The sequence below is a fragment of the Plectropomus leopardus genome, chromosome 4, assembly GCF_026936395.1.
Source record: "Plectropomus leopardus strain MGB_pleo_1.0 chromosome 4, ASM2693639v1, whole genome shotgun sequence".
In the NCBI taxonomy this organism is placed as follows: Eukaryota; Metazoa; Chordata; class Actinopteri; order Perciformes; family Serranidae; genus Plectropomus; species Plectropomus leopardus.
In genome coordinates this window covers 13,010,815-13,030,882 of record NC_142179.1, presented here as the reverse complement: position 1 = coordinate 13,030,882, position 20,068 = coordinate 13,010,815, and the positions used below count along the sequence as shown (strand labels likewise).

Sequence of the window (20,068 nt, the reverse complement as noted above, 5' to 3'; positions counted from 1 at the left end):
ACATATATTGGATCTTTCGATGCAGAAGATTAACAATTCAGTATCAAGGCCACAATTCTCACCATTGTTCTGAGATTTTATTTTGATATTTGAAGTTTTGACTTTCAAGACTTAAACGAAATGTTTATGGAGAAAATTCTGAACAAATCTTCGGTACTAATTTTTGTGAACAGGATTGGCTTTTTTACTTTAATTTGTATACCTCAAAAACTTTATGCTTAATAGATTCCCTTTGTGTTGGCTATGTGTAACAGAGACCTAAGTGTCTGGTAGCTGTGGAGTGACCTTACTCTCCTTAAGCTTATTCTGTCCAAAAGATATGGACTGTCAAATATGTCTTCTGCATTGGTGATGCCCTTTTTTTCTTGGCCAAAAACTCCTGAATCCCTCAAAGTGGAAGTTCCCCAAAACCTTACACTACTGCTACGGCAGCTCGGAGGGACACACATGTAGAACAATGTGTTATGGTAATAATTGTTTTACATAAACCCATTGTATAAAAGTCTAAAAGAGAGGCACGGAAGAGATGAATCTTTACATTTTGACATGAAAAACACTCACCTGAATGTTAAATGTCATAATCCTGAGACCACTGTGGAGATGACCTCTGACCTCATATCTGAAAAATTCAATAATTCTTAACAGCGCCCTCTAGGGAGGAGAGAAGTATACCGAATGTGACAACCAACCCCATTCTCCCCTACTGAAAAAATAAAATATTCCCCTGAAATTAAGCATTTTAACAAAGATTTTATTCAAAAAATAGGGTTTTACTTTTGCTTTTGTACTGTTATTGTTAATTTTTTGATGGGTTCAGTTGGAGATGGGTCATTGTATTTCAAATCTCATTGTCATAAATCCAGATTCCATTATTTTCTATTCCAAATCACATTTTTTCAGTATGTCTGAGTGTTTCTTACTTATACCCAAGATGTGTGAGAAAATGATTCTTACAAGGGAAGGAAAAAGGGAGAACTTGTAACTTGTGATGAATCGCATTTCACAGATAAAGAACAAAACTGAGAATAAAGCGTGAATCAATCAGCCTCGACGCGTTTATTGCAGGAGTTTATGGAAAGCGAAGCGACGAAATCCAGGAACTCGTCATCATCTTTCACATCATCTCTGCAACTTTTCTTCCTCCTCTTCTTTCTGCCTGACAAACCGAGCGGGGGAGGGGAAAAGGGGGAGGGAGGAGAGAAAAGAGGAGAAAGGCCGACGTCATTTGATAGTGGGACGGTTTTCTGTGAGGGCAGAAGGAAGGAGAACAACGTCCTGAAGAAAGGAGACTCGCGTGAATGAGCGCTCGTGCTGCACCGGGAGGAGAAGCAGCGAGTCAAAACAAAAGACAGAGAGGACACCTTCTTCACCTCTGCGCCTGCAAAATATCTCCACCTCCTCTTACTGTGAGTACAAAACAACGTGACAAGGAAACTTTATTTTGCTGTTTTAGGCACTGATTTCACACACCTCCTCTTTGGCTGACAGAGTCACACACTCAGTTCAAGAAGTCCTTCTCAGCTTAAAGTTCCTCTAACTGTCAGTTATAAGTCTTGATTTGAGACTCAAAATCAAGCTTTTACTTGCATAAAAGTGTTTACTGGCAGCTGTTCGCATGATTCATTGATTGTGATGCCGATGCCACCTGGTGACTTTGATATTTTCAGACTTTTTTGGATCGAGATTTCTCCAGCTGCAGCTTTGTGTTCAGGTACATCTGGCAGCAGTTGGGCATCACAGCACTGTGCCCATTAGATACATCACCTCCACTAGAAGCCTAATATGCAGCACTTTTAAGTGTTTTATGACTAAAACTGACTTTCACACATGTGGACTCAGCAGCTCTCAGTTTCTCTTTCCACCACAAGCCCCTTGTCCTTGAAGTGCAGGGAGGGGGCCCATCTATGTGTGAGCCACCCATGGAGCTCTGCCTGATGCACACTGCACCGAGAGGGGAAGTGCTGCTACATCATAACCTAAACAAAACCAGGAAAACGTGTAGTGTTTATTCTTGCTGAGTTCAAGGACAAACTATGGTGAAGTGATGAAAGACGGGCATTGCCATCATCACTCAGAGTATTCAAAAACTTTTACAAATGAGCTTTTTTTTAAGTCCAACAAATTCCAGGAGTTATTTTATGTTGCACTTATGCTGAAATTGACTTGTGATTGCCCGAACCTGCCTAACTTTTCCTAGAATGAGTTTTGACAGCCCCCAGTCGACAAGTGCAAACTTGTTACGTGTCACTGGATGCAGCATAGCACAGGATGGTAGTGATAGCAAAGGGAGATATTTTCATTAGTGAAAAGCTGTGCTTCGAAGTAAACGCAAAAATACTATCTTGTGGCTTCATGTCAAATTGATGGATTGAGGTTTACAGACAGTAGATAAACTGGTAATCCCGCCTCTTCTGTGATTGATTTCATCCCGTGCATGTGTGTTTTGGACGTCAGTGGAAAGTCTTGAGTCCAAGAAGAAGTTCAGGGATTTATGAGTAGAAAAACACTAACAAACCTACAGATAGTTTTGTATATGCTATGCTGTAAACTGCTTATTGAGAATTATCCTAATCTTCATCAGACATAAACCTGCAGGGGTTCATGTGTTAAGTGTGCATCAGTGTGTGTGTAAACCTGTCTGTCCACAGCTAAGCTTGCAAACTACATGGCCAATTAGCCTAATATGTTGTGTTTACATTTATGACTGTGCTCAAGGATCTCTCACAGTTGCAGTGATTCGTAATTGAAAAATCTGTGTTATTGACTGCTGTATTCTGTCATTAACTGCTGACTACTCGCTCCTCTTGCGGGCTGGTATTTGACGCAAGTTTTCCGGAAATTGACTTGGCTAAAAACAAAAAGCCTCACCAACTGTTGCAGTCCATATTTTGCCTTCATCATCATAGCTATAAAAGCTGACATCCACAGAAATTTTGCAGTCAGATTTTGAAATGGAGACTCAGATAAATTCCTGATATGTTATATCCACTAAAGTTTGGCGTGTTACCAGATGAAATAGTCCCTGTTTTGTAGCCTCACTGCCATCTTGATTGTAACGAAGCTGGCCGAGACAATTCCTCTGGCTGCTAGTCTCTGTAGTCTGGTCGGGACCTGGTTTTGTTCCGTCCTCCACACCTGGGGCATCTAGAAGCAGAGCATTTTGCCTGCATGATTTTGTGGACTTAAAATACTAATACTAAGACTAAAATACTATTTTTTTTCTCAATATTTGTGCTACCATAAAAAAGTAAGCAGGCTACATAGTTAAATGGTTTCTTTTTTTGTCTGTTTTACTTGTGTATTGTTGTTATTTCCTGCTTTGTTTGTGCTTTAGTGTGCAAATGAAGTTAATACTGTTCAAAGTCCAGTAATGTTAAAAATAGACGAAGGCACATATTTTTCTCAGCTTCTGGGAGCTTCTGAAACATGTCTTTTAGAAATCTAAGAATTTGTCCATATCAGTGAGTGGCTATGATTAGTGCTGGTGGTTGCTTGACTGCCTGGCGGAGATCTGCTCGCACTAGTTTACATTGTTGCTTATTAGAGGTTGACAGGTTTTAGGTTATTTGGTGGATACCAAGACGCCATTGTTCTTCACTGAGTTAATTAGAGAAGGAAATCATCTTGCAATTTGTAAATTCTCAATAATGGGTGTTAAAATTTTGCCATGTAGTACTTTCAATGACAAGCATATTGATCTTCTGATGTAAAATTAGTGAACTTCCCCTTTAATGCAAGAAAGTTCCTGTTCCTGTTTTTTTTCTTTCTATATTCAGTGCTTCACTAGTGCCAGATTAACTTGTCGATGCAGTGCTCCTCATCTTGGAGAGAAAAACATCAAATTTCACAACTATGTTACCACTCGGTGGTAGCTTAGCGATGACAAAATGTTTCTTATGATGGATTACGTACATAACAAGCAAGTTTCTGCAGGTTTTCATATGGCAAATTAATGGAAACCAGTAGATGCCTTGAAGGTCGAATTGTAACCTATCAAAAAACTTTTATAACATATGAAGTATATGCGACTGTTAGTTATTAGTCAACATGCAAGAAACACCCATGAGGTGCGTCAGTCATCTCTGAAAAAGGGACAGTGTAGAGAAGAAAGTTTGTGTGTTCATTCATCATCTTTGTAGAAACAATCGAGAGAGCTGAAGAAGTGAGGGGGGAGCATGTCATTCCTGTCTTTGTGTAAGTGAAATGTGAGGGTCACTGAGGGGCTTTGTGCGTCAGAAGCTGAGGGGCCACCACAGAGTCAGCATGGGGAGTGAGGGGGCCGGGGTGTTGCACAGATTGAATAGGTTAGGGGCCACAGCGGCCTGTCTTTGAGAATGAAGGAGTGCATTCTGGGCCGATGGTGGCATGTCTTTGAGAGCTGAAGAGTGAGTGAGGGGGCCGGTGTCGGCACGTCTTTGTGCGGCCTTTTGTCTGAGTTGAGTGGCACCAGATGAAGAGGGCCGACTTTATTCAAGCTTTTTGGCACATGCACGCACAAACACTTTCGCACAAACGGGCTTGGCTCACACTTTTCTCTGGGGAAGTCATGCGTTTTGATGCAATTACACCCGGACGAGTGAGCACAGGCTGGCACTTTTTCACAGTTTATTGGTGTGTATTTGTTTTTGTGTTTGTGCGTCATAAAGTGAGCCGTATTGTTTCAGCACACTGTTGGAGGGCTTTTTGCTGTTGACTTGTTGTTTACATTTCAGGGCCTCTTCTTGTCATTGAAACCTCAGGCCCCCCGCTTGTATTTGAAAGTTAGAACTGCTGGCACGTCTTCACTCTCTATACACAGTCGGGGAATAACGTTTAATGGCTTTTTACAGCTTGAATTGTTTTATAGTGTTTAATCTAGGTCTGTAAAATAAATATAAACTAACTCTGGAGCACCAAACATGCATTTGATGGCAGCCATCACTCACTGGCTGAAGTTAATGAGACACAAGTTGTGGTAAATGCCTATCCATGGGAAACATTTTCTCTTCTTTCATGCGCTGTTTATGGAGGGCTACCAAAGCAGCGGCTCACATGGTTATGGTTAGAGCTCTTGAAGAGAGCAGTTGGGTTGTTTCATAATATCTGGGAGGGCTGAGAAAGCTTCACGTTAATCTTGTGTCTCTTTGTATATTTTGCATGACTCACTCTTTTGCCGTCTCTCTGTATCATCCTGTGAAAGCAGGTGGATGTTTGCCTCCCTGAGGCTACAAGTTTTTAGGTGTGGGAGTCATAATGTATAACTCATTAGTTTGTTGCGCATGTTCTCACATCTTTGTCCGAAAGGCTTTGTTCTCTCGTCACCTCGGATGGTATAGTCATGGTTTGGGTTTCACAGGTTCACACATCTGTGTTTCAGAGTGCCGGGGGCAAAGAGGAGCTCAGTGTCGATCTGTTGTTCAGTGGATGAAAATGAAAATTTACAAGGCATCTCTTGAGGCGATGGGTGTTTCTACTCCGACTAATGTTATGGCTTGTCTCTTATTATGTCATACACTCTGCTGTGCCAGAACAGAGCCTTTCCTTGAAAATTAACAGGCAATTGATTGAGAAATTGGGCGCTGAGGGTGTGATATGTTCCCAGTGTGTGGGAGGTGTATGTTCAGTATTCAAACTACATTGCTTCATTCTGCGTCACTTCACCTGGAGCCTACCTGCATTCTTTTATGAGAGAGGGATATGTTTGGTCCTGCCCAACTCTGACTGGTATCATACTATGTTCATATCTCCAACGGTTTTTGTTTTCCTGATCCTCTCAGATTAGGGATGGAAACTGAGAAGATCGTATGATGATAGTGCCTTTTTCGATTCTGGTTATCGTTGTGATTCTTTATCAATCAATCTAATTGATGCCTGATCAGTTTTCTGTGTGGGGAAAAAGTAGACCTACACAGTTTTTCATCGTCGTCAACACAACTGTTATACAGGTTCACCCAGATCCTTAAGAAGTCTTCAAAGGCATTGCATTTCTTAATCTAAGGCCTTAATTGATATTAAAATGTCTTAAATCAATCTTTCAAAAGTCTCCAACATGCTAAGACATTGGAAGTAAGACTTAATGATTTTTTTTTTCTGATGCTGCATTGTAAAATCTCAAAATAATTGGTAATGTTTTAACCAAAAAAAGTAAGTAACAAAATGCCTCACCAAACAGTCATGCTTTATTTTCCAATAAATATTTTGGCAAAATCCTCTGTTATCCCAAGTAATTAATGTCAGCTCATGTTTTTTTCTTCTTCAGTTTTGCTTATTGTAAAATTTATCTTAAATTTCGTGCTGGGTAGCATCAAGACAATTCTTTTAAAAGTCTTAAATCCGAATTGCCTGAAGTGTAGGAACTCTGGTTTTATTGGCTGTGATTCTAAACATAGTGTAGATGACATGAGAGAAGATTTGTACAAATTTCGTTGTAATTCAGGTTTTCTTATGCAAAGAAAAAAAAAAGGTAAAGCGGGTGGTCCATAAATGAGAAGATTGGCAGTTTGGTCCCTGGCTCCTTCAGTCTTCATGTCTAAATATCTTTGGGCAAGATACTGAACCCCAAAATGCTCCTGATGGCTGTTCTGTTGGAGTGGAAGTGCATATGAATGTATTGAAACTGAGCAGCAGGGGGCACCTTGTATGGTAGCCTTGGCCACCATAATATAAAATTGTGTGTGAATGGGTGAATGTTACATGTAGTGTAAAAGCGATTTGAGGGGTCAGAAGACTAGAAAAGAGCTACACAAGTGCAAGTCCATTTATCATAACAGGATATTTACCCTCGTATATATGCTGCTCGGTTAGGAAACAGTGGCGGTTGTGTTCGAGTCAGATACATGACATTCCTGGAATTTAAGACCGCGTTGGCTAGAAAGATGTCTAAGCGTACTGCTGATGTTTCGACCCTTATTTGAAAAGATCATTTAACAGACATAACAACAGTGCTTTTGTCATCTTTCCTAATGAAATGAATGCCTTTTGGACTATTTCTTCTTCTCCACCATGATTCATTCTCGTTGCAACTTTCCAGCGGTGCAGACGCATGAGTTTAACATCATTGTTTTGCAATATGCAACTGTCAGAAAAACATGCTGGCACTGATAAAGGTAATGGATAAGATGGGAGGCATATGATTCTGATGGAGCGGACAGTTCTCAACTGAAAGCGGTTCACGTTCAAGGGCTTGTTTGATTTCTAGTGTTGGCTAAATATGTTGTCGCGCATTTGCAATCTGCTGTTTGTGCTGTTATTTTGTTTACTGTATTACATGAATGTTGTCACATACAACATAGAACAAAAATCTAAAATCAGAATCCAACTCCAAAATGAACATTATAAAATAAAATAAAAAACCCAAACAATTAAGTTACTTCAAGGAAAGACTAAATTGTATGTTATACGTGAACCATGAAAACAATAAAAGTTAAAACAAAAAATCTCAACTGGCATAATTCTCCGATACAGCCCTACTCAAGTCCCATCTCCTTCTCTACCACATTAGCTCTGGCTCTTGAACCTGTTGAGGTTTCTGGAGCTTTGGTGTTTAATGGTGAACCAGCCCACAATGCGGACTACATCGTTTGTCTGCAATGTGTTATTCTGTCTTTACAGATTTTTGTTTTCACCCTAAAAACAAGCATGGACCAGCTATCAGTGAGACCACTGCATGCTCTTTTTGATAATTTCTGACTTGACTTCCCGATTGCTGCCTCCATCCTCTCTTTCTAAACTGTAGACTATGACTAGCCCACTGGTGTCGTTACGGTTCAAACTACAGGTCAAGTAAATCCTGATATGTTTTGGTTCCAGCTGAGAATCAACTTTTCTGGTTCTGAACCAATTTATTTTTTGTCAAAATGCGAAGAACAATTCAAAAAAAGATGCAGGAACCAGAGTGGAATTGGTTCCATGTTAATGGAAAAGGTGTATCTGAGACACAAAGGGAATTTCAACCCTCATCAGCAGCCTGTGCTTTCTTCAGTTTCCACATTTTGTTTGAGTAGCTGTGCAGCCCTGAAGATGATGAAGCCTCTTTATGTGGTTTTGGTTTGAGGGCCTTCCTCCTGGCTGGTCCAGCTGCATGACCAGACCAGACAAGGCGCAGCAGCTTAGGGAACAGATTGCCTTGGTTTGAGGTTTCTGGTTCAGGATCTGTGCGTTTGGAAAAAAATGAGCTAATGGAGTCCTCCCAGCCCAGATCTGCTGGGGGTCATCTGATCTGGGTGGGTGATCCAACAGCTCAAACACGCTTTCCTAAACAGGGACAGGCTCGTGCCTTTATGGATAAACACAACATTTCCATCATCCCTCACAAGTTTTATATTTATGTAAACGAATGGAATAGTTTCTCTGTTTCTAACGTCTTTCTATAACAATCTGGGTCAACTGGATATCTCAACCACCCACCTTCAGTCCTTGTTCACTTTCACTCTCTAGAACAGACCACAGTGGCCAGCACTCATTACCTCAGCACCTTGGCATGCTACCAGAGCATTTGCTGATATCTCAGACCAATTACTCTAGATTTACTACTCAGCGGGCTCCTCAAGCCAACTGCCAAATGACTGACCCACATTCGCCGCTTCGTCCGGGGCTTTGAAAGGGCTCGGCTCAAACCGATGTTCCGCTTCATTAGTAGAAACTTTATTGAGCATACAGGCCAACAGGTTTTCACAGCCAAACGTGTAGTCCACATGTCTGGCTGTCGGCCCGTGGATTGTATTTTTTGTAAATTCCATGAGAGAAAGTTTGTCTCGTAGCAGCATGGAGACTGTTCATGTTGGCTCGCTGGATGAAGGATTGGAAAACCGTGTGTGAGTTGGCCTCAGGCCCTCACTACATGCATATTATCCTGTGTGGCAGGCTTGGTTTGTGTCAGGACAGCATAGCAGTGTGGGAATGAGCAGGTCCAGATCAGATGCAGAACCACATTTCTGCTTTCATCTTGTAGCATTATCTCTTGTATCATCAGTCAGGCTCAGCATCGTAGAGGATTCATGAAAGAAGCATAAGACCCCATGGTCTGTCAGTGTTGGTGATGATGCGTATCTATGACGGTGACTCCACAGGCGCATGGAGAGCTGCAGCAACAAAGATCTGACAGTTTGAAGATACATATCTACCAAAAGCAACTGGGAGGCAGAGACCTCTCACCCACAGCGCCTTGATCACCCGGGTTATGAATAAGTCATAATTCGGAGTGTCTGATGTGCCGTGAAGTGTAAAGCGCTTCTCCCTCAGCGCTCACGCAAACACACAGAGAATCTTGACCTTGCCATGGCAGTGCTGTTCAAGCACTTTCCCAGAAGTCTTTTCTACAAGCAGCAAACAAGCGGAAAGTATTAATCAGTTTCAGGATGTAGTGACCTTACTGCTCGCTAAGTGACACTGTAGTGTGCACATACACAAACACTACTCACTTCATGGTTTTATACCTTCACAAATCAGTCAAGTTGCAGTTACAGTTTACATCTGTGTCTGTGAAAACCTGGATACTTCACACACATCTTCAACCCTGCAGCTTAGAAGATCTATGAGCACAATTCAAGTCGGGCAATTCAGTATTTGACCAAAACTCTCCCCTTCTGTTTCTGGGTTTTGACATTGAGTAATGGCCAGAAAAGTGTTTTTGTTGGACATTATGCTGAGAATGAGCCACACGCAAGGTCACAGTAACCTTTGACCACCAAAGTCTGATAAGTTTATCCTTGACACAAAGTGGATGTTTGTACCAAATTTGAAGAAATTACTTCAAGGTGTTCTTAAGATATTGTGTTCATAACAACGAGAGAGACGAGTTCACAGTGACCTTGACCTTTGACCTTTATGACCACCAAAATGTAATCATCTCATGCATGAGTCCAAGTTAACGTTCGTGCTAAATTTTAGAGACACATGCAAATCAGCAGATTTACTTTGAGATTAGAATCTCGAGTTCAAATAATTGGAACATAAACAATCTAGTGTTGAAGACAGTATCAAATAAAGTTCATTATGTTCAAGCTTCTTGTGGTTGTTAGAATCAGTAATGCTCATTGTCAACAAACTTCCTCCAAATCCTCTGCTTTTTGCCCCACTAGATAAAGTCCCTTCACCTCCCTCTGAGGGCCGTCCTCAGTGAGACTACAGAGAGTTGTGATGAGGTACGACTGAAGAGATTTCCTGTAAGAACTTGGGGGAGATCACACAAGGTGCCTGCTGACTGCTGCGACGAGGCATGTTTAGGCTCCATCCCTGTAGTTTAAAGAGGCAGAGCTGCTAATTTGAGGGCATCGTAGTCTCAACAGACAGTACCATGCCCGGCCTGGATGGACTATAATCAGCCATAAACTCAAACTGCACAGAGAAACTAAAACTGAAGCCTGGGTGGCTCCTTGCAAACAAACATGTAACACATATGTTTATTCAGGATGTAAAAAACAACGTTTCTGTATTGTCATAGTTGCTATAAATAGTGGTAAAACACCGTCAGTGTGGTGAGTCAGGCTGAGCGAGTGCTGTTGTGTGAAAGTGTGATAACAATAAGGAGGTTTTGTGAGGAGGCCTGGAATAAACTCGAGGACTGTAATAGAATAGGGCGCACCCAAACCCTCCTCAGACACATAAACACACTTCAAATACCTGATTATATTGTACTTTTTTCTCTAATTTCCTGGAAGTAGAATCACAAATGCAAACGTTTCTGCAGACATTCCTTTTATTTATTTTTTATTTTTTGCAGAAACCTGTTTCAGGATCGACAACTTAGATTGCAACAAGATAGGTTGACAGATCGTGCTCACAATGCATATCTGTGCTTCAGAGGCTGTCGGACAGACACTGATGCTTCCTGTGTGCTTCCTGTTTATTTCTGCAGTTTCCTTTTTGGTTGATAATGGATGGTAATGTTACTATAGCTTCTTTATCCTGCTCCAACTTTCAGCTCACTTGAAACTAAAATTTACTCCAGCGGTTTATCTTCAAGCTGGGTAATTATATGTAGACTGTGTATTTTGGCTCACACATGAAATCTCTAATTAGGATGCAAAATTGTAGAATGAGAACAAGCTAATTTTAAGTGGAAAAATGCCCCTGAAATTCGAGCGAAGTAGATAGAATCAAATAAACCTTACGGGGAATTTTACAGATAGGCATCGCTGTCAAGCTTGAGACAAAGCAAACCTGAACACAAACTTTTCGCACAACAAACCTCTCCCAGCAGAACTACTTGAAAACACAGCCATGAACTGCAGACACGACTGAATCCGGCTGAACAGAATTACAGCCGCATGTTCAGTGTTTCAAATCTCATACCTCCGCTCTTCAGATGTTGTCACGCCTGTGACTTTGTTATTATGACCCAGATGTGCTGGTTTCTACTCGACCCCGACCTCAGATGATTCAGCCGGCCTTTTTTAGTGGCATGAGATAATACTCTTATTTTGTGGCCAGGGAAATGTCTGAAGTGTTTTGGCCTTGAACTGACTCAGATCGTATCAGACTGTACACAACATCCCCTGTTCATTCCCTGCTGACATAGTGGGATGATTTACCATCCTGAATGGAGGCTGGCGGGGAGGTTATGTTTAACCTAATACCACATTTATTCCCTTCGGGACATCAGGCAGACTTGTAACTCTTAATGAATGTTTTTGTGCTGCACTTTTCATCACCAACAGTGACACATTCACCAAGAATTACAGCAATAACATGACCGAATTGTCCACTATTATCAGATTAACGAGCCTCTCTTATCTTTTATGTGAAGCTTATAAATCTATTAGACTGATACACTTTTAAAGAGCCCTGTCACCCACATTACGAAAAACCCCAAAACACCGTACTTCTCACTTAGGTTACCTCCAGTGGTATCAAGTTGTGAAATGCAAGAATGTTCCCAGAATTTGAGATGTGAGAGATTTCTGCCCACAATCTAATAGGCTAAAATGTAGGCAAATTATATTTAAAAGAATTAATTAATTAAATGGCAATGTGTCTTACTAGAAAAAAATGATCTTGATCCACAATTTTCACAATAATTTGTATAAAGTGATGAACCGATGACATTTTATATCCATAAGGTTAAAGGTCAACTACACTAGCACATTCAACTGTGAGACAGCAATTCTAGTTTAAATATATTTTGATAGCCTTTCTTCAGCACTCTAATATGCCCAAATTACTGTTTCAGCGTTTCAAATGTCCAAAGCTCTGATGTTATGCTCGTTGATGGCTGATTCCTTTTGTTGGAGTAACAATCGACCAAGCAAAGCTTTATAAATGGGATTGGGTATGGACACTTAATCATCTTAAACTAGAGCCAGAAATACAGCTAAATCCAGGAAAAAAGGGGGACAGAAATTAACACAAAAGTGGCAACAAGAGTGGAATTAATGGATACAACGGTGCAGATTGTTTGAGGTTGACTCACAGAAGAACTGCTCAATCCTTTGTTACCACATCTTCTGTGGTGACTAAACATGATGTGGGTGTGATGGGAACATCACGCGGGCTGATTTGTCAGGGCAAAACTAAAGAAAACAATGCCATCCTCCAGCACAGAAATACACGTCGAATTGACGAAATCAAATGACAGAAAATGGCATATCACCAAGATCATCAAGGTACTATTTTATTGTTTTGAGTGGCATGAGTTAAATTTCATTTGCATCCATTATATTTGGGTGGAACATTTATCTCGAAACCTGGGCAGATAAATCCAACAATATTTCCATGGCAAGATACCACAAGAGATAAGGAAATAAAGATTTTTTTTTAGTATTTTGTATGAATAGGCCCTTTGAACTTTTCACAACCTTTTGGGGAAATCACTGACTCCAGCAGTGAGATGCACCAAGACAGCAGAGTCGACCTCGCTGCGTTTAAACCAGATCCCACATATTTTCCTGTGTGTATCATACTGCTGGATCATGACATCAGAGGGCTTCTGAGAAACCCTGCGTGCTCCCACGAGACCACGGCTGTGTGGAGGCCAGTGTGGCCACAGCAACGAAATCATAACATAGCAACAGTATCACAATCACTTTGATTGGGACCTATATGCTCGCTCAGACACAAGCTTGAACACTGACTCACACACGCACATGAGACTGAGAGCGCTGAAGATGTCATCTGTAACAGGTTACGAGTTATTTGCAATCAGGTTTTGATTGCTTGTTGAATAAAGAACAAAGATTCTTATTCAGACTTTTAAATAGCGAGCTGAGTGAACGACAGAGCTTGAGTTGGTGTCGTGTGTGTGCTTGCCACAGCATTGGAGATCTGCGTGTTACACTGTCTGTTACTGTGAAATGCGGCGTGCTGTAACAGAGCTCTGCGCTGATCTGTGTTGACAGCCGCTCAGTGGCAAAACACACAGGGCTCCTGTCATTTTGTAGATAAAATCAATCACAGAAAGGCCCAGTATGTGTGAGTAAAATGAAGGCAGCATAAACTTGCAGTTGTGTGTGAGTGTGAGTGTGAGTGTGTTTGTGTGTGTGTTTGTGTTTGTGTGTGTGTGTGTGTGTGTGTGTGTGTGTGTGTGTGTGTGTGTGTGTGTGATTCATCTCAACTGTCCCAACAGACATCTGGAAGTGTTGCTCATGCTACACTCACAGCTGGCTGATAGTGAATGTGAAGTAGTGCCCTGTGGGAAGATCTCGGGTCTGTTTGATGACAATGGTACAAATTAGACTTCCTGTGTGACAAACACAAGAGAACTTGATGATTCACTGTGTATGGCAGGCATGTCCAAAGTCAGGCCTAGGGGCCAGTCGTGGCCATTGAACTGATTTTAAACAGCCCTCAGCTTGCTGTTTAAAGTATACTTTATGTGGTTCCCACACATTATTGCCTAATAATGCCAGATCAGTTTGCATTTTTCCATTTAACTTACAATGGCAGGACTTTCACACAGTTTACACGTGTTGTGTCGGGTTTCCCTCCGACTGCTACATAGCAGTGCTGGAATCTGTCTTCAGTTCATATAACTCTGCCATTTCAGTCTCTCAAGCTTATTATTGTGCTACAGGAGCTATGATAAATACATATCCTTCTGTTCTGATTGCATTAAAAAAGTAAACTTTTTCTACTCAAATTTTATGCATATTGTGGAGTGGTTTCTATGACAGATTTCCCTAAAGTTAGATTTAAAAAATACCAAACTGTATCGCCTTGCTTACAGTATTGCAAAACATCCCAATATGTTAAATAGTGACTTGTATTGTGGTATGTGTTGTATTGCCGGAGTCTTGCCAATACAGCAAAGAAGTGTAAGTCGACAGCAAATCCGTTTTCACTAAATGATTAAACAGTTGTGTTTGTTTCGTTTGTATGGGTTTTCTTTCTTTCTTTCTTTTTTTAAATAACCCACATGATGTGAGAAGCAGCTGGCTTCCAGATATTGTTTTGGAAATCAGTCATTGCTCATCCTTCTTATAATGAGCTCCTCTTTTCCCTCCCTCGTGTGCATGTAATCTTCTCCCACTTCATGCAGACGATTGTAGACAAAGTGTGTCCCTGACCCTCCTGTGCGTCTGTGTCTGTAGGTGTGCTCTCAGACGGTACCATGGCTGAGGGAAGCTGCTTCGGTGCATTGTAGCTGTTTGGGATGACCAGAGCCGGACCTTGCTTCAAAGAAGGAAGAATCGTGAGAGGAGGAAAAACATCTGCTCAGTGAGGATAAAATCTGAACAGGGAATGTTCTGGATCTTTTTCTTTGTAAGGAAAGGAATTTAAACCAGTATCAGTGCTCTGTCACTTTAAAGGGCTTCAAGAATTTCTTTTTTTTTATCATTGGTTGTAACCACCTTAAAAAGAGTTAACGCCATGTGCCATGTTATTGTAACATGCCGCTCCATGCTCTGGACGCTGCTCAGTATTATAGTGGCCTTTGCTGAGCTCATTGCCTTCATGAGCTCGGATTGGCTGTTGGGTTTCCCTCGGTCCAGCGCGAGTGGGGCGGGAGTGGACTCGGGGGAGTACAGACCATCTCTCGGCCTGTACAGCCGCTGCCTGCGCGTCGGGGCACGGGGGGTCGGGGTCAGCTGTGGGTCCTATGCGAGGACATTTGGAGAAGTAGCCAGTGGCTTCTGGCAGGCCGCCATGTTGTTTCTGGCAGCAGGGATGTTGGTGCTCGGAGTAGTGGCCTGCATCTCCATCTTCAGCCTGTGCTTCCAGAGCATCCTGAGGAAGAGCATTTTCAACATCTGCGGACTGCTTCAGGCCATCGCAGGTGAGACATCTATATGTGTGTGTTTAACAAGTCTGACAGAGAAAAATGATGTCCAGATCTTACACAAAAACTGTGCTCTCAGGAATCAGTTTCACTCAAAATGGAATTGATTTTATTTGAGTATAGTAGTGTACATTAGAGACAGAAAAGAAAAACCTGAGGATAGCGAGAGAGAGAGACATGTAATAAAGATCCGCAGCTTAAATCAAACCAGCCACAAGGCCAACAGGACACCACAAACATTACTACATATTATTGTATATGTTACACACCTGAATAAAACTCATACAATTTCAACTCAAAATTAACATGATTTAATTTTCTAGTTTATTTTTTATCTAATATCAAATATCTTAATTCTTAATTTCAGACTTCAAAAGCACCAAGGACAATGACATAAATTAGTTCAGGTCTTAATAGTTCTCTCCCTGACAAAATGTGATATGTTGTGTGTGTATATATGCACACACCATACCACTATGTCACCTTACCAAACCAAATTTTTAAAAAAAAAACATCTTCGGGAACATAACTCAGAAAGATGAGACAAAGATCTACTGCAGTTTCTGCAAAACAGAGGTCTGAAGTAAAATAAAAAGAATAAGAAGAAGAAAAAGTGTGCACTTTTTAGCTGACTTTGCAAAAATATGTTAGCCTACAATGTATATATAATGACTTCACCATAAAAAAAATCAAACATATACGTAATTTTATACATGTTTTTTTCATTGCCATGCATACCCAGGGTTAACATGTTTAAAGGAAGGAAACTGAAAGTTCCTGCTCAACATGCAGCCTCTGACCTGCACGTTCTGGTGACTGAGCTCAGAAAAAGCAGAAAAGAATCAAACTCAAGAAGCTGACTGGCTATGTCTCATTTGCAACTAAACCTAATGCTAATAATTTGTAATCTGTGAGTTTATAGTGGCTACACGCCTACACAAGCGTATTGTATGTTTCATAATCATGCTGTAGCCTTTAGGGAATTTCTGTTGCTGTTGAGTTTACAAGTTGGCAGCATCTAGTGGCGTTCCATCGCACTTTTCCTAGTTTTGAGGTTAGATATTCAAACGAAACCTCTCCAAGTCTTGCCGCATGTTTCTACAACAATGAGCTCCCACAGGTGTGTTTGGCCACACAGGTCTGTCGTCCTGTGACATCATTGTGGAAGCAGTCAAATGTGGTCTTTACTCTCATCACAAATCAATTGCTTGTCAGCTGAAAAATACATGTATTCTTTACCAGAGCTGAGTCACCGTCTTAGCAGCTGCACTGATCTGTTTGTGCTTTCAGCTCCAGTGTTTACGTATACGTGACTAAAGCCCTTGTCTCGTCGTCTGCTCTCCCTCCAGGCCTGCTGCTGATGGTGGGCCTCATGCTGTACCCTGCCGGTTGGGGTTCAGAGAAGGTGATCGGTTACTGCGGCCCAGAGGCCTCGCCCTTTAGGCCGGCTCTGTGCTCGCTCGGCTGGGCGTTCTATGCAGCGATAGGAGGGACGCTGGGGTCCTTCCTGTGTGCTGTTTTGTCTGCGCAGGCTGAGATTGCCACCTCCAGCGATAAGGTTCAGGAGGAGATCGAGGAGGGGAAGAGTCTGATCTGCCTGCTGTGAGCCTTCTGAAAACCTGAGAAACTCTGGGAAGTCCTCATTTTTGTAATTTCTTTTAAATGGACACTTGTAGCTCAGTGGAGGGAAGATAAACGTTAATCTGAGTGATATTGTTAAGAAGAAAGACTCCTTTGTAGCTGTGTTTTTAAATAGTTGGGCATAGGGTTCATGCCTACCTACATCTTCAGGTTAATCTGCCAAAAAGGCTCTGGTACAGCAGCAGGCAAAGGAACATTACCTGTAGATGTATTCAATGATACGACCAAGATACTGTTTATTTTTGTAAAAATTCTCTTCTTAAGCTTTTTAAACCCGGACCTACATCAGTTTTCTTGTGTTGCATTTCGACGCCTTTCACAAGCTATTTTACCCTTTGAAGCCTGAGCAAATTGGTTTGAAAAAACATGCAGGAAAAGGCAACGACCATCGTGGCAGGATATGTCCCACAAATTTAAAGAAATCGGTAAAAAGTAATAAGAAATTACCAAAAAATAGGGTAAAATGGCCTGAAAGCTATATTTATAGTGGCTATTATTTTTATTTACAATTATGTTACTTATTTTCAGGTAATTTTCTTGTAACTTTAAAAAATAATAATTTCTTGCTAATATTTGGACCATGTCTGGTGAAGTTGTTTATTGCCCTCTTCCTTTGTTTTTTAAAAGAAATCAAACCTATTAGTTCAGGTTTCAAAGGGTTAAAAAAGCCACTGTACTGGAATAGCAGGAGATTGGTTAAAGAAATTGATAGTGTATGTGTTGTTAGTGTAATTGTGGACGGGTTAAACACTGCCAAACAGTTTGCAAGTTGTCATTATAATGTTCACTCACACGGTTCACCTGCAAACCTCAACAAACCACTGAATACTAGCAGATGTGTCCATTAAAACTCCCAACAACAGCTTGCATATGTGTGGGAGTGTGTCTGCGTGTGTGACAGACATTAAATGTTGGCTAACTTCACATGTGCCACTTAAGGGATTGTTCACTTTAAAGGGAGTTTCGCCTGTTAAACGGATTGTTTGTGGCTCTCTTGCAGCTTATTAAATGACAGAGTGTGTGAACAGAGCAGAAAAGGAACAGAGACTTGCCTTATGTTTCACTGCGGTGAACTTTCATGAGGGGATGTTTGCTCGCAGTGAGATAAAGCAGGCAGCACCAGAGCTTATCATGGCACACCACACAGACAAGATCTGCGTGGTGTGCTATGAAAAGAAGTGGGTACAAATTCAAAAGGTACCTGTTAAGCCTTTGCTAGATGAATGCAAAATGGGCCATCAGTGTTGCTGTGATTGATGGGATATTTCAGATTGTCTGAAGTGGGGTTTATTGGGGTATTATCTATAGTCAGTGAATTACATACATCTGTCTGCACACTCCCAGTTTGGAGAAGTGACAGGAGTGCCAACACAGAAGCTAAGCTGTTGTGAACGGGGGCAGTAGTAAAATATATTTTAGCCACCTAAACAAAGTCCCACTTAAAAAAAATCCAAATTAATTGTGTTAAGTGTATGTGATATTGAGAGTATTTTTATCGCTTAACCTTTCTGTCAAACAGTCCCTCCAGACGTTGAAGCAGTTTCATTTCATGTGCTCTCATCAAAGATACAAGAGTCCTATGACAAAAACGGTAATTTTGGCTCGCTGAAGACAGGAGCAACTGGTCTACGGCCTCTTTGATCAGTTAGTTTGTCTGTGTAATTGTGTGACTTAAGTGAATCCAAACTAACCCTGTTAACCCTTTGAGACCTTAGGAAATTGGCTTGATGTCTTTTAAAAAAACGTAGATAGAAGCAAATGAGTAACTTATGAAGGAATAAACCAAAACTCAACAAAAACTTTTTAGAAAGTACACAGAAATCATCTGAAAATTATTTTAAAAAACAAAGAAAAAATAAATAACCAAGGAAAAAACCTGGAAAAAAGGTGCTTAAAAAAATAATAATCCTGTAAAATAATTTAAAATGTACAATTATGATAATAATGAATTTAGTTTTTTGGACATTTTTCCCAAGCATCTTTTAAAATAATTTTCCAAATCTACCAATTTCTTGTAGTTTGCGGAGCGTTCTTGCCAAGTTGCTCATTGCCTTTTGTTCCATGTTTTCAAAAGAAGTCAAACTAATTTGCTTACATTTTGAATGGTTAAATACTTGTGAAGGTGTCTGAATGCAACACAAAAATAGTGATGTCCATCCAGGTTTCAAAGGGTCAAATGCCAAAGTCACACAACGATAATAACTAACTGGTCGAGGCAGGGGTAGACTAGCAGCTCCCGTGTTCAGCGAGGTAAAATTACTGTTTTTCTCAGTGGAGTCCGGCTGTGAACAGAGCGATGTAACGGCTTCATTTCCCCATTGGGAATTGTTGTCTGACAGTAAGATAAAGCAGTGAGAATGTTATAAATATGTTATGTTTTATGTGCTTCATGTTTATACAGCAGTACATTGTTTATCTCCTGTGGTGGTACTTCAGTCTGCTTCTACAAACTTGAAGTGTGTCAGCAGCCATCTATTGTATGTAACACACTGACTATGGATATGTACAACCCCACTTCAAAAAAAATTCAAACTATCCCTTTAAGGCGGACCTCTTTATCGGTTTGGTGCTTTTGGAGATCACCTGATATTCTGTTTTGCACTTGGCCTGTTCACATTGCTTCATTCATTTTGTACACTTGTTTTCATTTTCCCAGCCACGCTTCATTAAGTTGCTGTAAATGTAACATCATGTGATTGCTTTTATTCATTGTAGATGACGTGCAATAATTCAACTATAGTGTGAGAGTGAGTCGACCGAGAGAATGAGACATTTCTAGTCTGTCTGTGCTTAAATTAATATGTTGACTGTCCGCTGTTTTTGTTACATTAACAAAAGAGGAACAGCATCCGTGGCACATTGTATGCTGCATGTATGAGAGGTTGATGTGTGTGAGGAGAGATACAGTCTGTACTTTGTACTCTAATAAACCAGGCCTTCATTCTTAAATCCATGCATGTTTTTTCCTGTTAAAGCCAAACTTTCTGAAGAAAAAAACAGTGACACCTAGAGGTGTAAAGTAGAAAACACACAACAGTAGCTTAGACCGGTGCTTTACAACCAGGACTGCAAAATAAATTTTAACGATTTTAATGAGGGCTGGGTATCATTTAAATGAACAAGCTACCAGCACATTTATACTGATACCAATAGAGTACTTCTTTTGATACCTTTTTATTTTCTACTTTCTTCAATACCCATCATGTGAATGGAAGGTGGAGTTCTATAAGATCC

The 20,068-nt window shown here is 40.8% G+C and overlaps 1 protein-coding gene across 1 annotated transcript; it reads left to right on the top strand.

Annotated features, from left to right (window-relative positions):
- Positions 1–1,222: 1,222 nt before the first annotated feature.
- On the top strand, positions 1,223–19,783 carry LOC121943866 (LHFPL tetraspan subfamily member 2a protein-like). Its single transcript, XM_042487447.2, has 3 exons — positions 1,223–1,406; positions 14,505–15,190; positions 16,543–19,783. Exons 2-3 carry the CDS (start codon positions 14,785–14,787, stop codon positions 16,797–16,799), a joined length of 663 nt encoding a protein of 220 aa, XP_042343381.1. The 5' UTR covers positions 1,223–1,406; positions 14,505–14,784; the 3' UTR covers positions 16,800–19,783.
- Positions 19,784–20,068: the final 285 nt, after the last annotated feature.

Coding starts and splice junctions, on each gene's coding strand:
- LOC121943866 (XM_042487447.2), top strand. CDS start 14,785: ATGTGCCATGTTATTGTAACATGCCGCTCCATGCTCTGGACGCTGCTC. Junction 15,191..16,542: donor ACTGCTTCAGGCCATCGCAG/GTGAGACATCTA, acceptor CTCTCCCTCCAG/GCCTGCTGCTGATGGTGGGC.